This window comes from Athene cunicularia (assembly GCF_003259725.1).
Source record: "Athene cunicularia isolate RWA chromosome 2 unlocalized genomic scaffold, athCun1 chr2_part1, whole genome shotgun sequence".
NCBI classification, from domain to species: Eukaryota; Metazoa; Chordata; class Aves; order Strigiformes; family Strigidae; genus Athene; species Athene cunicularia.
The window spans coordinates 64,199,956-64,218,646 of NW_020799095.1; the positions used below are offsets into that span (position 1 = coordinate 64,199,956).

General features: G+C 40.4%; 2 protein-coding genes across 2 annotated transcripts; both read right to left on the minus strand.

Annotated features, from left to right (window-relative positions):
* Positions 1-233: 233 nt before the first annotated feature.
* LOC113476297 (heterochromatin-associated protein MENT-like) lies at positions 234-7,812 on the minus strand. The gene is made up of 8 exons (XM_026841716.1): positions 7,756-7,812; positions 6,265-6,441; positions 5,264-5,347; positions 4,734-4,871; positions 4,101-4,218; positions 3,248-3,390; positions 1,953-2,114; positions 234-898 (listed from the first exon to the last, which is right to left on the minus strand). Exons 2-8 carry the CDS (start codon positions 6,430-6,432, stop codon positions 488-490), a joined length of 1,224 nt encoding a protein of 407 aa, XP_026697517.1. The 5' UTR covers positions 6,433-6,441; positions 7,756-7,812; the 3' UTR covers positions 234-487.
* Positions 7,813-10,752: 2,940 nt separating this feature from the next.
* Positions 10,753-18,346, minus strand: LOC113476603 (serpin B10-like). The gene is made up of 8 exons (XM_026842403.1): positions 18,274-18,346; positions 17,014-17,191; positions 15,580-15,693; positions 13,794-13,928; positions 13,277-13,394; positions 12,764-12,906; positions 12,037-12,192; positions 10,753-11,157 (listed from the first exon to the last, which is right to left on the minus strand). The coding sequence occupies exons 2-8, from the start codon at positions 17,179-17,181 to the stop codon at positions 10,753-10,755; spliced, it is 1,239 nt and encodes a 412-aa protein (XP_026698204.1). The 5' UTR covers positions 17,182-17,191; positions 18,274-18,346.
* Positions 18,347-18,691: the final 345 nt, after the last annotated feature.

An 18,691-nucleotide genomic window follows, 5' to 3' on the forward strand; every position in this document is an offset into this window, starting at 1 on the left:
AATTTTGTTAATTTTCAACAGTCTTTACGTTTGAAATGAACATAAGGAAACTGCATTGTAATGCAAATGCAGGTTTCCCAGAAAGAAAAAGAGACCATATAGATTTCTACATGTTTATTTCTTTTTCTTTCAGGGATTTTTTTCCTCTCTGCAAGATTCAAAAGAATGAACTGCATTTCCCTTGAAGTCAGCACTTGGCATGGGACTGGATGATGGCCTATGTGCAGAGAGCTTTTGATACAAGGGAGCAGAATTCTGCACTGTTTTCTGTGGAGGACTGTCTCATTAGGACAATGGAAAGGAGCAGCAGAGGGATGGTCTTTGAGGCACAGAGTGGTCTCTGGGTGCTGTCTTACTTGGCGGGGGCAGGGGGGAAGAAAAAGGACATACATTTTCAGTACATATGGCTACATGGCTTAAGGTTGAACTTTTAATACATTTCCATTGAACAGTGAAACTTGGGTCCTGCCTGGGAGAAAGTAATAACTCATTCTGAGGGAGAGCAGAATCTGCCAAAAAAGAGGATGGTTTTGGATTTGTTGTGTCTGATGAAGAAGTGGAAAGGATGGTCAACCTTAAATTTCAGAGCATGGTCAAGAGGTCCACTTGTTACTGATGTAATTACAGTAGCAGCAGCTGCCTCAGTGCCTTTCTCATCAACTGCAACAAAAGCCTGGTGCAAAACTTTGGAGATTAACAGATCACCATTCTCAGCCATTCCACTGAAATCAGCACTGCTGTTGAAGGCCCTGCGCATTCCTAGGCTGTTCAGATTACTACTGAGGTCATATCTCTCCTTCACTGTGAACTTAGGTAGGGACAGATCCACAAGGGTTTCAGTCATATTTCTGGAATCAGTCCATTCAGACAGCTTCTCATGCGTGAGTTCTCTTTCCAGCTATCATTTAAGAGAGAAAAGGAATTTGACGTTTACAAGGAAAAAAACCAAATAATTAACTATCAATCAATTTTATGGCAATTTAATGAATTAAACAGTTTTTAAATGGCAAATTTAACATTTAGCCAAAAGCATGAAATATAAATTGACTTTACTGATCACCAGAGGTGGGGTGTGCAAAAATATTTGAGATTTAATGCTGCAAAGTTTTGAGCACCATCCCTGCCAAATTAATTGCAAAAGAAAGACAGGGCACTCAACACCTGCAGCTGCCATCCCTTGAGGTAGTTCTTTCCTCTCTTTTAACTCAGTCTTGATATGAAGGAAATTGCTGAGAGATTGCCAGATGTGTGGCAGGTGATTTGATCCAGTTCAATAGAAACAGGTATTAAAATTGCATGTATGTCCTTGGCAATTTTAAAACAAACTGCTTCCAGCAAAATCTTTAACTGCCACACTGTGTCCTGGGCACTATGTCAGCAGGGTTCAGCTTAGATCAAATGGAGGAGAGAAATGAATGATATTCTTGACATGGTAGATGCCAAGATTTTAACAATCTTGCAATGGTAGTAACTACAGTGACAGATCACATTATTGTAGCAAACGCAGTCTCACCAAAATCCTAGTTTTTCAGACAGGAAATGAATGTGTATGGGAGCAAATAGAATGAGAACACGATGGTGAATAATCTTTCAGGCCATGGAGGTGTCTATTATCTCAGGAAGAGGCTGTGACTACTTGTGCAGTACTGGCCCTCCTGAATGTGGTGAAGGGAGGTTTAATCCCTACAGATCGTGTAGGATTGGGTGTCAGGCTTGGGGCTCTTGGAGAGCTAAGCATCTGATTATGCACAGTACCGACTGTCTTCAGTTCTTACCAAACTAAGGGCACTCAGTGTGGAGGACCTTTCTTGGGATCAGGTAAGTATTAATGGAAATTAATTGAGCTAGTGAAGAGATCAAACAGCATGTTCTCAAAGGGAAAGGTATGGTCAACAGGCTATCCTTTTAATGAGTGGGTGGTGATACAAAATGGATGTAGCATAGTTTTTTACCTGTTCGAGACCCGTCGTGCTGTCTTTGATATCATTGGGAAGGAGGATGAACATACTGAGTTCATGTTTCACATATGGCAACTCAATCATTTTCATTGTTTCCATGATGAGAACTGGAAATGTATGTCTCATGTGCATCATCTTCACAGGCTTGGTCTTGTTCTGTAAAGTATTTATTTATAAGTAAGAAATCATTCCTTGAAAGGAAGGCTGATGATGACTCAGTGCAGTGGAGGGAGAGGAAAACTTTTGCATGAAGCTTTTACAACAGTGATTTGCCATTCATTTTCCAAAGCTTTTCTTGACAGGACAATATTGGTCATCTTGGTGTTTGTCCCAGAGCATTTTGCTGGGGACTGAACTGGCTGATTTTTCTCTTCTCCCCAAAACATGCACAGCAGCCCACAGGGGAGGGAGGAAGAGAGTTAGAAATGTCTGCAATGATTAGGGGGATGGAGCAGCTCTGGGGTATGGCCTTACAACACTACAGCAGAGAAATGGCTGTGGTTTAAGAAGACAAGTGTTGTGCAGTTTTTCTGTGGTCTCCTCTCTTGCTGGCAACAAAAAGTGAGTAGCTGGTTGCTCTCTATGTCACAGCCCTTAACAGAAGATAATACTAATGTCTGAGCAAAGGGACTCATGATGAGGGGAGCTCCTGGCAAGCAGTCACCTTTGCAGGAGTATGTAACCTCTCTTAACATCCACATCCCTTCATTTAGGGAAGCAGCTGGTTTATATGTGCTGATCAGAAGGCAGAAGATACAGTTGGTGGAAATAGCACAGAGCTCTTTACTTTTGATGTGAATTAATTGGAATCTCTTCTGAATACATGTTGTTAATATTTCTTCTAGTCTCGCCCAACCATGCATCCACTCAGGGTACCCTGTTGCAGCTGTATTTGAACAGGTATGTTTGCATCCAGCTAGGCTGCGCAGCACAGAGGTCCAGGTACTGTGCTCAGCCATGACATGGCATGTAGGTCCTGTCCATGAAGCTTGGACTTTCAAAATCATGTTTTTGCAATATAGACCTTTTAGCACTGTTTTACAAAAAGGTCTTAACTAACTGTAGCGCTTTTGAAAACAGTAGCTCTTATCTGGAGCTCATTAACATTTACCTGAGCAGCATCTTAATGTTGCAGTGAACTGAGGACTGACACATTTTGCTGTAGCCAGCTTTTCACAGAGAGTCTAGTTACCACAAGGATACATAAAAGACTTATGAAATTGAAAGATTTCCACAGTAGCTGTGGTTACCAGGCTGTTTATGGTAAGAAGGATACCAGAGGAGCTTACCTTGCTCAGTCGGAATGGTTGCAGGTTTGTATTTTCTGCATGAAATTTCATTTTCCATTCTGCCTTGAAGTAAATGGCATTTACCAGAACCAGCTTGGTGGCACTTGTCACATCTTGTGAACCCAACAAATTCTTGATTTTGCCTTTTGAAATCAGAATAGTCAGGTTTCATTCCAGTGCAGCGCAGTGAGGACATACTTTGCTTGTTTTTTCTCTCAGTTCAACTCCTTAGTGAAAAAGTCCAATCCTCAATGCCCTACTCCCTAAAATACTCCCCTGACGTAAATCAGTTAGTTTGTTTACAGTTTCCAAAGCTGTTTACCACCTTGTTCTCCTGGCTAGGATTGACTCCTTTCCCAAAAATGTCACAGCTTCATGGTAAGCATCTAAAAGCAGAAAACCAGGTACTGCCTTGCCATCTGATTAAGCCAGGTAAAAGGAGGCCAGCACCTTGCCTCTGGCCAGTGCAGGATGGTACAGCTAGGTAGGCATCCCCACACACCTTGGAACACACTGGTAGGCAGAGGTGTTTCTTCCCTCTGTCCGCTCTGCCTGTGGTGCCTGGGTGCAGGGACAGGGCAGCAGTTGTTCTTGAGGACCAGCTGATACAGAGCACAGCAGGGACAATGAGACTCTCCCCAAGGAGCTCACTGAGGTCTGGATCAGGTATTTGAAGCTGCTTTAGTGTGCTACTCTTTCTCTGTCCTCCCACTGCATCTCTACTCACTGTCCATGTTGGAAGGCATGACCTGACTGCTGCAGTAACATGTGGGGAGGCAAGGGCACCTGCCCAGAGGAAATGGCAGGCTGACTGAATAGAAAAAGAAGGATGTTGGGGTTGAGATCAGCTTACCCTCAGTTTGTTTTTCAACCCAAGCATTGATTTCCTTTATGGATTGTTCTGGTGCTGTCTGAAAGTTAGCCTTGTGTGGCTCTGCTTTGTAGTAGTTCTTACTGAGCTGTATGTATATCTGAAAAATAGCAAAAACAAACAAAAAGTTTAATACTAGAGTTTTCAGTCCCAAAGAGAAGTTGTTAGCTCTTGGACTTGATATCTTCTTGGGCCTAGAGGACTGCAGGATCTTGCTTTTTACTCTCTGTTGGACTGTGAGTTAACAGTTAAAAAATAACCAAAGGACAGAAAATTCTCTTGTTGCCACTTTTATTTGGAGAAATAAGGAAGGCTGTGCACATCCCATGGATGTGTTTCTTTTAATGTCTCATTTACAATTGTATGTATTGAGGGTTCCAGTAATAAAGCCATATTGCATGAGAAGGAATCCCTACACTGCAGTCAAAGGGCAATGCATCCTTAAATACTGCAAGCAGACTGACTGGTATTCTCAAGTTAAGTTTATGACTGGAATACAGGGCTCTTGTTTGCAGTATTTAGAGTCAGCTTCAAACCAGCCCTATTAAGGGCAAGTAATTAAAATGAGAAATATTTTTTGCAACTTTTCTTACTCCTTTTTGAGATTTAACTTACAGGCTGTAATGGGAAGGTTTTTTCCACATAAATGCGGTTGGCACTTTTCAGAGAGTAGGTGCTTCTGGGTTTGTTGATGGCAGTCAGGAGCTCTTTGAAGCCAGAATGAATATCATCAGCTTGCTCGTGCTCAGTATCCTTGGAAAGAGAGACCATACATTCAGCAACTGCATTTTTGCATTAAGTTTTCAGAACATGCTAAGTGATGTATATGAGAGAGGAATTTGTGTTCCTCTTTTACGTTTTATTTTTCCAAGTTTACCATCACTGCAACTTACAGGGCTCTGTTTATGAATGGATTAACTCATTTTCTGTATAGAAAACCTTCCAGACTACCCCAGTGACTGGTCCTTCCATGCATTTTAGAGTCTGAGTGAGTGAAAGGAACTGAACTTGAACCTATTGTGAAGTATGTTGGCATTTGTACTTTAAAGAGGGGTGCACACAAGAAATAGTGGAGTCCTAAAGGTATATTTGGATATTTTGATTCTGGAGATTCTTTATCTTGGGATTTCAGTTCTAATAGATACCATTTTTCTTCTCTTTGGTCTTCCCCGAGAAGGTCTGGCCACAGAAGAACCTTCAGCTCTTGCTGCTTGAGTGAAATGAAGAACCTGCAAGCAGAGTTTCCAAAGGTAAGAAGTAGGCATGAGGGAACTGGCGTGACTTAAAGACAAACGAGGATCAAATGATTGTCTTGTTTTGCTCCTTATGATAACTCACTGTACTATTTGCTGCTTAGGTGAATAATCAAAGAGATGCTGAAGCTGTAGTATACATAAATCCCATAGAGTAACGAGTAGCACTGTCCCCCTCCCAGAGCATCAATGCAGTGCTCCTGTCTTCACACTGAAAGGCTGAACTCCCTTCCACAGATGTTGCTTTCAGCAATAGCAATGTGTTTGTGCAAACCCAAGTGGTTCTCCCCACAATAATGGTACAAAGGCATCTGAACAGGAGTGCAGTGACAGCGAGTGCTGGGCAGAGCTGAGCACCACAGCTTTCTTTGAGCCAACAGTGTGCCCATGTGGCATTAGGAAGGATTTAGTCAGGAGATGTGGAGATACAAAAGCCCTTCCTATTTTCTGTCTGGATTGTCAGGCAGTTGTTAAGGAAAGCATAAACAAAGATAGAAAGATGCATCCTGGCCAGGGGAGAGAGGGAGGGTGCTGGGACTTGCAAGCCTCCTGCCAATTAGTTAGGAGCTATTGGCATCCTCTCTTTGCTTCTCAAAGGGAATATCCCATCTGTGACAGAATCACAGAATCACAGGATAAATTAGAAGATGTAGAATAATTTAGGAGAAGTCAGGTTCAGAGAACGTCTGTGCTCAGCATGTGATACCCACAGGACACTTCCTCTTAGTGGAAAAGTGAGGGACCTGCTATGAAATGAATAAAATTTACCATTCACTTGTTATATTTTCTGGTCTGCCTTGGTTTCTTGTCATTGTAGTGGCAAGTTTTTCTATCTAACACCAAATTTTGCATCCAGGTATCCTATGGGGTGTATGCTTCATAGAGCAACCTACCTCTGCCATCTCTGTTGCTGTATTGCCTTTTGCACCCAGGTACATCAGAGCCAGAGCAGATGATATGCTCCAAGGAGAAAAGAAAATGTTTTTGCCCTTGTTGGTCTCATTCAGCTTATTGAAAAGATCAACTGTAAACTTGCCAACTGATGTTGAGGCCAGTTCCATTTCTAGAACCTGAAAAGAGGCAACAGGCAGAATTGTACTAGTTGAATGTTTAAAATTACATACATAGTGCATATTAGTGAGAAATCCTACATGTGCAAGACAATGCATTGGCACCCACTAAAACTAATAGCCCAGTTGTATGTTTTATCTTCCACACAGATACTGTTTGCCACTTGTTACAAGCAGCAATTTCTTTTTGGTTTTTTGTTATCCAGATAATATTTTCCTATAATTGTACATATGTCCTCTTTTATACAGCTGCAGTTTTCTTTGTGTTTCTTTCTGCCATTGGTTTTCAAAATGTGCAAATTTGTAAGCTGCATATTTTTCTTTCTTTTTGTCCTTAACTCATGATTTATCAAAGTAATGTTCCCAAGGGAATCTAAATGCAGTTTTAGTACATAGGTTTACAACATGCCTGCGTCTCCCACTACTTCACTTTAGATTTGTATAGAATTGAGAGCTGATACTGAGATAGAATGTATGCATAATTCCTAGGCTCATGTGCTTTTCCTGGCCAGCCACCTATTCTGAGTAGTATCATGAATAGCAAAGCTGTTATTTTCTTTTAGGTTGGTTTTTATTCATGATCTGCACCTACCACCCCTTCTGTATGTTCCAGCAATTTTATTTGCCCCAGAAACTGGAAGATTCCTTGAGGTTATGAATATTTCATACTTTAAGATGTCTGCCCAATGTTTTTTTTCCAGTCAAGAGACCAGAAATGTTATTGTTATTACTATTGTTATTATTAAGATTTATATGTATGGAAAGGAGCAACAGAAATTGTGGTTCAATCTCTGAAGTCTACAGGTAGGTATCAAGTGTTTAGCTGCCAAACCGCTACAATTCTACTGTCAGTCAGCGTGCTGTCTGTACTAAATCTGTACCACAGAGTGATTTTCTTTCCTTGGAGAACACAACTAAGAGAGCATCGGGATTGGAATTTCTCTGTTTTACGCTAATGAATACTCCTCTGAGTCCCTGACCTAATAATGTGCAGTGCTGTGCCATTGCAGAATGAAAATTGCCTTTTCTTCACCTGAAGTATGGGACTCCTTTATCAAACTGAAGATTTTATTAATAAGACAGTTACTGTCGTAAGAAAACTTTCCTCCTGTGGTCAGTTATGACCCAAATTAGCAGTTTTCCTTAGCCTCACAGATTTATTTTCTATAAGGATTGACATCTAGAAAAACATGAGGCAAGAATAATATAATATAATACTGGTATATTATAAATTACCTATACGGTTATGCAAGCCACAGATGATAACTTTTTTAAAGCATCAGAAAAGTTATTTAAATTGGCTTAAATATTTACCTCTGATCCAATGAGGGAGAAGTCTTACGTCTTGTCCTCGGCCAGGTTCTGCGTTTGTGTGTTAAGCAATGAATAAATGTAGAAATATAGTACTGCTTGCACCTCCCTTTCCTTCTTCCCTACATCCAGGTTGTTTCCGCCTACCCAAAGCTCCTTTCTACCACATCCCCAAAAGATCTTACGTAATTTTGTCCTCTTTGTTGACCTGCTTACTCTTCAGCTTTAGACATTTCAAAAGGACAATGAAATTAAAATCTCAGGTCTATTGTTACAACCCAGTAGCCAACTGACAGGATAGCAGAACAGTTCACCCATTCCAATGGTCTTCTGGTTTTGTGGACGCAACTGATTTGTTGTTTAAAATAAATGACTAGTTAAAAGGTTACACAACTAGAATGCTTGGCTTCAATTTCTGGATATACGCAGATATTGCCGGTCTGATTCTCCTCTCCATCTATGTTCATCTGTGACTCCTGGGTTTCAAAGGCAGCGCATGAGCATAAAACATCAAGCTTAGTGGTTGAATTAGACAATGGGAGTCCAGCTTCAGATTGAAGCTCATTATGAGCGTAGACAGAGGTAAAGCCAAGAAGGACCATTCAGGGTAAGGGATGGACACTCCACTGGTTTTGTTGCAGTCGTTGCAATCATGGCTGGGAAACATTTGAGAGAAACACTGCAAAACACTGAGATAGGGCACAATACTTGTGTGTAGTAAAGGAGGGCAAGAACTGAAACAAACCCACTGGGAGGGCTCGAGCAAAGATGGAGTGAAAAAATACAACAGGGGTAAACATGGCACAGTAGTTGTCACTCTGCAGTCCCAGAAGAGAAATGGGTTGCTGTTGGATGGATGGTGGAAGGAGAAGGTGTCGGCAACAACTGTAAGACCCTGGGGGACAGGGAAAGGGGAATGGAGGAAGGGAAGGAAACTGTAATGTGTGCTAAGCATTTTGCTGCAAGCCGATTACAGGAACAGAGTGGGTCAAGTCTTCTAAAAAGTGACAGAAATCAAGGTTGTGCAAGGCAATGAAGAAATGCCAGAAATTAAACAAATATTAGTTTTAGTATGATGAGTAAGTCCTCAAGAAATCAGAATAGGAGAAGGGTCAGCTGAATGGTTAGGTGGAGGGAAAGACCGAGTCGGAGACTCCAAGTCCCAGAGAAATATGATGAGAGTGAGCAAGCTAGCTCCCTTTGCTAGTCAAGATGCAAGGAAGACAGGCAGAATGAGGAAGGGAGGTGGCAAGGCAGAATGGCTGTTGACAAGAGAGAGAAAATCACACTTGTTAATTGAAAGGGACATCCAGAGGTCAACCTCCTTCTTGGAGCAGGGCTATCAGTAGATAAAGTCAGCCACAGCCCTTCTGAGGATGGAGATTCCCCAAACTTTTTAGGTAACATTCTGCAGTGCTGTTCTGCCTCACCCTGGGAAAAGGTTACTCCCTAATGTGCAATTCACCCTTCAAGTGTTGTGGCTATTGCAACTTGGTAGTGACCTAGCACTGCCAAGACAACATTAATTTTGTCATCTTTTCAATCATGCTTAAAATAGTTGAAGGAGAGAGAAAAGGTGACTCACATTTCCATTGACTTTAAAGGCCTATGAGTGAGTTTGGATGCATGTTGCCATAGCTTTGTTCCTCCTTGGCTTCCCAGGTGTGGATTTCCTGTCTTTATTCCTGAGGCACATCAGGAAGTGCTTAAGAGTCTAGGCCGTGGGGACATGAAGCCCTTGCATTAGGTGAAGCAGGGCACGGCAGAATTGCACCTGTCCGCACAGGGATCCTGTGTCATGTTTCACAACTGAGACAGACAGAAGGCGGTGCTGTTGAGGGTGTATGGGGATAGAAAAAAAGCACTTTCTTCACTACGCTTTTCCTATGCTCCTTCCCATTTGGGAAGCAGAGCCAGAGGGGACCCTGGAAGCAGCTAGCCACGGGGAAGAAAAAAGAAATAACTCAGTGTCAGTCACCTGTCTCTGTCAGGAAGAGGGAGTCCTGCCATTCGAAGAAGAGATGTTTCTAGTAAGATGCTGTTGGTGTGTGCAAGTCCCATAAGATACCCAGTCCTTTGCTCTCAGTTGTGAATTCGGAGAGTTAGAATCATGCCCTGCAAACATGCATGACTGATTAGGATGGTCTCCTTAGGAGAAAGAGCTGTGACAGGAGTAAATCTGTACTGGGAGATTTGTGTGTAATCTTTCAGAAAGCACTTAGGGAGTTAGTATTACAGGGTTGATTCCTCAATTTGGTCTTGCCTCAAACCAGTGAAATAAGTGACAAAGCAAATTAGAGTAAAGCAGTGCAGTGTTGAGCTGGAAACAGCGTTGAATGCATGAAAGGTTACAAATGAGAAGGTTTCAAAGCACATGTGGTTTGTTTTCCTCCAATTCGAGTGTAGTTCAATACTTTCCAATTGTTGTGTGACAAAGATTACAAAGTACATGTTTTAGTCCCTTTGCTTGCAAGAAAGAAACACCAGTATCAGGAACACAGAGGATTTTGCAAGTTTATTTCATTACCAGCTATGCCAGGCTGCAAATTTGATATAAAACTCACAAGAATGTGGGCAAGGTAGCCCTCCTGGGATGACCAATTTAGTGAGCTGAAACCAATGGAGATGCAGCAGCATTCTACAGGAAGGAGTTTTTCCTGTTTCTTTTCTCCTTATGTACCAAAGGAAGCATGTTGGGAATTACTGTTTCAGATCAACTTAGTCTGTTCTGCATTGTGGCAGTTCTTGTTTAGAAAGCACTGAAAAGATGCATCAATGTTGTTCTGTGCACAATTTGGTGCTTATAGTGTAGTGCTGCCATTTTCAGGTTCTTTGGCCAGGAAAATGAACCAGAGGCCTGAATTCCAGGTTATTTTTAATGTGTGCTCCCTTCTATCAGACAAGAATTTAAGAAGTGCACAGACTATTGAGATGCTCTTAGTGGTAAATATTTTGCTCATTGTTGTTGTTGCAAGAGCCTGTTTAGTAATGTTTGAGTTTCTAAGGGGAAGAGAACCTTCCCAAGAAGAGGATGCTCTTGGTCTTGTTGTGCCTGATAAAGAAGAGGAAAGGGTGATCTGCCACAAAAATAACAGTAGCACCAAGACTTCGTGATGCCAGTGATGCTGAACTGGCAGCTGCTGCCTCTGTGCCTTCTTCATTGACTTCCAGATAACACTTGTGAAAAACTTGTGACAAAACCAGGTCACCATTCTCTGACATTCCTGTGAAATCAGCTTGACCTTCAATGAAGGCATCTTGTATCCCCATCCCGCTCAAAGTAGATTTGAGGTCATATTTCTCTTCTAACGTGAACCTGGGCAGATAAACCTCCATTTTCATTTTCTCCATGATTTCTGGGCTGGTCCATGCAGACAAGTTTTCAAAAGTCAATTCTCTTTCTAGCTGCGGTTAGTAAAAAAAAAAAAAAATCAGAAAATTAGAGTGTTCAGAAACCTGTGCCCTAAGGGTTATTTCTTCTCTTTTCTTAAATGGAGAACTCTTCAAGCTGTTTTAAGATTACAAGAAAAACCGTAGTGAAAGACCAATTTGGAGACCTTTTTGACTAGAGGAGTATGTTGCTCTATGGTAGGTCAATGCAGTATTTGAACTGTTCTCATTAATTGTCAGGGAATATATCAGGATTAAATACTTGTAGAACAAAATCATCAGTGTCAAGTAACAATAGTTTTGTTGATTTGCTGTTCACATTTCTGTCTTCCCTACATTTTAGAATTTACTGAAAAGAGCTTTTTTTCTACAGAACACCCATTAATGTAATTGAGAATGTAAGTTTATTATCCAAAGGCAGGACTGGTTTCTTTACAGAAGGTGGCAGTGTCCATATGTATCAGCTCTGGACATCTTGGAAAGTAATGGGGGCTGCCCAATTAGTGTTTTGTTGGTTTTTTTTTTTTCATGTAATCATGTCTTTCTCAGTTGGTACAGACAGTGCACCTTATCAGGGCTGGCTTTCTGTCCTCTTGTTCAGCTGGAAGAAGAGCCAGTCTTGTGGGGTTTGGATTACCCGTTTCTAGGACTGATCAAGATTAGGAACGACAGAAGTACCAGCTGCCAAGAGTAAGAAATCTAGTCTGAGTTCCAAGAGGTTCAATTTCACAGTGCTAGACCAAGTTTGGGATTTGCTCTTTTTTTTGAACCTGATTAGTACCCTTCTGCCTAGAAACATGACTGCAGTCTGGTCTTTTACCTCACACATGCATAAAGTAAGTAAATAAATATATTCTCAGTTTTTCAGATTATTTATGTTCTCCGTTGCTTTACCTTTTGGAGGCCAGTGATGTCACTTGGTAGCAGGATAAACATGCTGAGGTCATTATTCACATATGGAAGTTCAAGAACATCAGTCTGTACTGATTCTATGTAGGTCCAGTTAAATTTATCACTGAGGTACATCATAGGCACTGGTTTAGTTGTATGCTGCAACAAATCAAATTAAATGTTTGCTATCTGTATTCTGACTGAACAGTAAAGGACTGAGTTAAAGTAGCATAGTGGAGGTTTATTGTATTTACTGTAGAAGCTGCCCAGAGTATCTGAGACATCCTTATAGCTCCAAGTGGTAGGACATAGGATCTGTACAGGACCACTGGTCTTCTGGAACGGCACTTGGAGGCTAGGCCAGCTATCTAAGCTGTCTCAGATGACACCCATTATAGGGAAGTTGTATTCCACTCTGATTTGTCACATGGCTAAAAATTAAAATGTAGAGAACTAACCCATACAGTTTTGTTCACCTCTTTTTTTCCCTGCCTTCAGAGAATGGAAGTTTGTTTCAAGTCAGCTTTTGACAATTTTACTTGTGCTTCAGGTAGTAGTATGTGAATGCAGTATCTGTGCTGAAGATGTACTGAAGAAAATATACTGTATACTTTAAATTAAATAACTTTCATGCCTCATGGATTTAAAGATTGACAGGAATTTCTCTCCCCTATCTTTTTAATTTTTTTCCCACTTGCAGTGTAGGATATTGGGCAGTATATTCCCATACCGTGTTTATTCTGAAAGGCCTCTGCCTGGTAGCTTCAGCTTGAAACTTTGTTGCCCAATTTCCTTTGAAGTAGAGCGCATTTATCAGGACTAGCCTGGTGAGTGAATCTATGGATCCAGGAGGCAGCAAGTTTTGGATTTTACCTAGAGAAAACAGAAGGACTTTTACACATTTGTGAAGTTTTATTGGTTTGGCATAAGCGTTGGCGCAATTTCTGCAGATATAAACCAGGGAAATTGTAAATGCCGATATAACATGCATCTAGCTTGAGATTATTTGCAAGTATGTGGTTACTGGGGTAACCTCAATTTACAAAGATTCCCATTCCACATTAAGATGGAGGACACTATTTTTAGTAAGGCTTGTCAGTAGATGACTACTTTAGGAAAACCGATCTGATTTACCTTTCTGAGGTAAATTTGTTTACCTGCCTTGGGCCCCTTGGGTACAGAGACTTTGTTCAAAGCTGAAACAGGTTATTTTTGAATTGGGAGAGGAGAGACTGGAACTTACCTTCAGTCTGGTCTTTGACATTGGAATTGATCTCTCTTCTGATTTCATCTGCTGCTCCCACAAAGTCAACTGATTGTGGTTCTGCATTGTAATATTTCTTGGCTAACTGTAAGTATTCCTGCAGTGCAAGAGAGACACTGGTCTTATGTTTGTTGCCTGCCAATACGAACACTAATAAATAACTACAGCCAAATAGAGAGAAAACATGATAAAAATTACATAGACTACAAACACAGCATTTTGTCAAAGGAACAAAGTATTTTTTAGTGAAAATACTCAATTTAAATGTTGTCACTTCATCTCCAAATCATTCTGAAATTAGATACACATCCCATAAACCTAAAATTTTAGTGTTCAAAGACTCAGGAAAAGTCTCATAGAAAACATTTACGTTAAGGATAACAACATGATTCACAGATGCAATGAAAAATATTTATAAGTACGTGGTTTATGATAAGTGGTCACAGATCATAAAGGTTAAACGGCACTATATAATCTGAATAAATGGCCCACCTACCTTACTGAAAGGCAATGATTTTTCTCCATATAACTGGTTGACACTTTTAAGCAGGTAATTTTTAGTGGGTTGGTTGATTTCGAAGTTGAGTGCATTAAATCCGCTGTGGATATTATCTGATTTGCCAATTTCTGTCTTGGAGAAAAGGAAGAAAATACCTTATTCATCTGTTGTGTAAAATATTTCAAAATTTTTAATTTTTTTCTTCATGGAGTTCCAAGTAAAGTATTTCTATTCAGGTGATCTGTTACTTGGATTGCAACACAATAGGTGTTCTAATCTGGATAGCTATTAAAACAATCATTTGAAAATATTAAAAGTTGCAGATGTGGTAAAGGCACCTTAAGTGTCTCAGAATACAAGTGTTAAGAGACTGAACTATGTAAAACATTTAAGGGATTTTAAGTGGAGATTGTGAAACCAAGTATATCCAGAGAATGAGAAACAAACTGTAATTGTTAAACAAAACATGAAGATTTGGCTATGTGTCTCCATTTATGAAAGTCAGGTGTGTTACTTGGAAAGTTTGACCCTAAATTTCTTAATCTTGCTCTTAATGCTAATATTTTTGTGATTTTTGTTTTGTTTTGTTTTGTTTTTTATGTTGCAGTAATTGAAGTAAGAAGATTAAATGAATGTGGGCTCAAATGAGCTCAAGGAAGTTAAGTTGTGAATTAGTAAACTAAAAATCTGGACCTGTGCTGTATTCATCTTGTAATTACATCAGAATCAGAGATACGAACAGACTCTTACATTTCTAAACTGCCCTACCTACAGCGCTCTATAATTCTTACAGTTTGGACAAGCATTACTCATGAGGAACAATCCCTCTCCTGTTCATGCAGTGCAAATGGGTTGTTGACATAGCCCCTAAAATAAATCTTCCCGCCATGGGATTTGGCTGTGGGATGTGGATCTAAGTTCCCATTCATCAGAACTCGTGGCTGCTGGGTCTTTGTGGGCAGACTGCAGAGAAATGGCTCACTCCCACAAAGAATAAGGATTACGGGAAAGAGCAGGAAGAAGAGCTTGACCATGGTTGTACTGTCAGTGAGGAAAAACAGCCTTTACTGACTGTTCAGTCGATGCAATCAGAGGGATTACATTTGCTTTTCTGTATTTTTCTGCTATGTTAAATTACATATACTTTGGTATAAGATACCTGCCAGTATGTCAAATAAATATCTCAGGAATATAATGATTTCTATTCCTCTAAGATTTATTGCAAGCAACTGGTCTACCCTGGGAAATTCCTACATGTCAATTTTCTTAACTATTCAACTGAAATAGAGACTAATTTCTGAAACATACCAAGCATAGGTAGCCTGGAAAATTGAATATTCTGGTTTTTGTTGTCTTGATGCTGCAATCAAATGTGTGGAAGAGCAGCTCTGTTCTTGTGATTAGTTCTCTGAGGTAGGAGCTGTGCCTGTTCAAAGAACATGTTGTTGCTAAATAGCTAGCTGTTCAACAGTAATAATTTGAGAAAGAAATCTCTCCTCAGAGCCAGGAAATGAAAAAGATCAAGAGATCTATTGACAGAAAATGGTAACATTAAATTTTAGATTTTGCAAATTTGAGGTTAGTTTTTGCAATTCTGCCTAAAAAGGGGAAGCATGTAATAGGTATTGCATTAGGTGACGGTATCACAGGATGCTGTACCAACTAACTGTGTACACTACAACTGAGGAAAGCAAACATAAGCAAACACAAATATGGAAGGAAAAAACAAGGAAGAGAAGATGTAACCATGCCCACAGCTTGATCACTAGACTTGCTGAGATACCTTCTGGAAACAAGCATATCGATTTGATAGATACTCTTCCATTCTGGAATAGACTTGCATTTTTATGGTTGTGGTGACATTTCTGGCTCCTTCAGCTTTGTTAAAGTGAAGTACCTATAGTAGAAAAAGCAATAATAAATGCAATGGAAGAAAATTTTCTGTTTCGGTAGAATCTTTCAGTGACATCATGGGATGGTGATGGAGTCAAATTCAGATTTTATTCTTGTGTCCAGCCCTGACTGAATATGAAATCATTGGTTAGGTCTTGAAGCCTGTGTGTACAAAATGTCTTGCACACACTAAGATGAGGGCTGCAGGGCAAAACTCTCATGTACTTGGCCTTTCTAGAGGAGTCTGCCTGCTTTGAGTTATGCCCTGGGCTGACCCGTTAATAGCTGGGAAGACACACGTATCTCCAGATGCAAACTACCAAAGCAGAAGTCTAAATGGAGAGCTGCTATGTGCCAGAAGGCATGAAAATGATGGAGGCATTTTCATGCCTTAAATCCCTTGCTCTGGGCACGTGCACCTTACCCAGGCTACAGAAGGGTGCATCTAACCTTGTAACATTTTTCAGAAGACCTATGCTTTTTTATTGTTTTCCCTTCTTTCTATCAGAAGTTCACTCCTTTGCTCCCCTACTGACCTTTTGTCCTGTAAATCAGGAGTTAGATCACTGCCTTAACAAGTGGGACAACTTCTGCCTTAGCACGTGCAAACTCACAAGCCTTACCTAGTTTGATGGAAGCTAGGTAACTCTGTGTTGGAGCTGCTCTCACTGCCGCCTGACAAAGCTATGAACTTTGCACAAATACAACTTAGGGATTTCAGTAAATAATTTTGCCTGTAAAATACATACCCCAAAGAAAGGGCTGCAGTCTCACCGTGTTTCTTCTCTGAACTTGTAGGTGTGGATTTATGTTTAATAAAGTGCAAAACTTATTAATAACTACAAGGGAGAGTCTTTTTGTGGGAAGTAATTTCTGAAGAGGTAAGATGTGAGATGGAAATTGTCTGTGGCAGAGTAGAAGGAGAATCCAGGTCTCCCACTCCCTAATGAGTGCTCAAGTTACTGAACTTTGTGATAAAGATCCCTTATTTCTGCTTTGATTTATTTAAAGCATTTAAAAGGCTTAAAAGGATTTAAAAGGAGACAATGTCACTAGTGCCAGTTCTCTCATTTGTTGGGGGCCCGTTTCCAGAGGCTAGAGTACACTAGTTCTTTGACCTGCACAAGTGGAGAACTGGTCTAGTTATTGCAGTGCACATCAGGGATGAAACGGGAGCTGGCACATATGTGTGTAGAGTTTTGTTGAGAGTAATTTTTCTGCTTATGGCTTTCCTGTGTTCCATCACAGTAAATTTCTTGTATAGAGGATGTTATTTCAAGAGATCAACCCTTTCAGACAGCTACCATTTGAAGCCCAGACTCACCTTTGCCATCTGATCTGCAGTGTTACCTTTGGCTCCCAAATAAACAGTAGCCAGGGCAGATGACATACTCAAAGGGGAGAACAAAATATTCTTGTCACTATCTTCCTGACACTCATGTTTGTAAAAGTCAAGAGCAAAGCTTGTGTTTGCTTTATTCAAAGCTTCCATTGTTCTGAGCCTGCACAGAAAGGGAGAAAACATACTATAAGCAAACCACTAATTATGACTGCTATGCACCTGCAAGTTTCTCTTCAGTTTTTTAAGTTTCTTTTGTGATTTAAAGGCTTTCTAAAAATATTTATCTGTGTGAAGAACAAGGAGGATTAACTGTTATAAGGTCATGTAAGTTTTATCATGTCCTCTTTCACTGATAACACCAGCTATCAATTAGGTTAGGGAAAAAGCAGCCTCCAACCTTGTATTTGTTCATCAGGACATTTATTGCACTGTCCTTTACAGCATCTTGAAGTGACAGTTGATAATGTTACTCACCAGTACCTGTGCTAGAGGATACTGAGAGACTGCCTCTTATGACAACTTTTATGCATCAATTTATGCAAGAGCCTTTAGATGCTCACAACCGTAGTGAACAAATACTCTGGTAACAGTCAAGACTATTCTCTTAGGACAGGACAAAATACTCCTTCCAATGCTTGGGCAAGCACCACCCCAGCTGTTACATGCTAAGCACCCTGGATTTCTCTTTTGGCTTTCAAAATGTCCTGAAACTCTGTCTTACAGTGCTAGCCCAGGTCCCAGCTTCACAGTTCTGCAGGACAAGGTTTCCATATTCAGTAGACCACAAATACTGCTATCTGTCAATTGCATTACAGGTTTAGCTGAGTGCTCTAGGCAGGGATTAAGGGCTATTCAGGTTGGTACAGGAAGGCCTTAGAATAAAGGAAGTTTGTGTCCTGGGTAGCTTGCGAACCAGGACCTGACCTGATGTTCATAAGAAATAAAGCGCAGAAGAACAAATTAGCTGACTTAAACACATTGTTTCCCACTTTGCTATGATATATGTGCTAGTCAGTGAGCTCTAGAAACTGTAGAACTCTGTACAATGAATTGCTCTTCCTATATATTTTTAAGACTTCCACCTTCTAGACTGTGCCTGTGTCATCTTAGTCAATTACTTTCCCAAGCGTTTGTTGTTTCCAATTCAGATCCCTGCATCCTTTTTTTTCTATGCATTTGTTAACAAACCAACACCATCCAAGAGTATATGGAATACATAATATCTAGAAATCATTACAGTACCTTGTTTTGTGTAGGGAGAAACACTGCTGCTCTGGGTGTCTCCAAGGTTTCTGCAGTTCACATGAAGGGTACAGTGAATTTATAGTGTGTCTGGCCAGTTCTGCAAAGGTACTTATGACTCATGCCTGTGCAATTTATTATGTCCTGGAAGCCTCATCCCTGTGGAAGAACTGAATCATCTCAGAGTAGGATGTGAAGTGATGGTGAGAATGATACCATACATGAACCTTACAAAACTGACTGCAGAAGTATTTCTATAAACACTTTTGTGGCAACAGGCTAGTAACAACTTGAACCCATACTACTTTAAACAACCCTTCTTTTGCGGTTTGGAGGGTTTTAAAAAAAAAGGCAGTTGTTGACGTACTTCTTTTACGATTCATCTAATAGAAATTATTTTTGAAGAACAGACAGACAG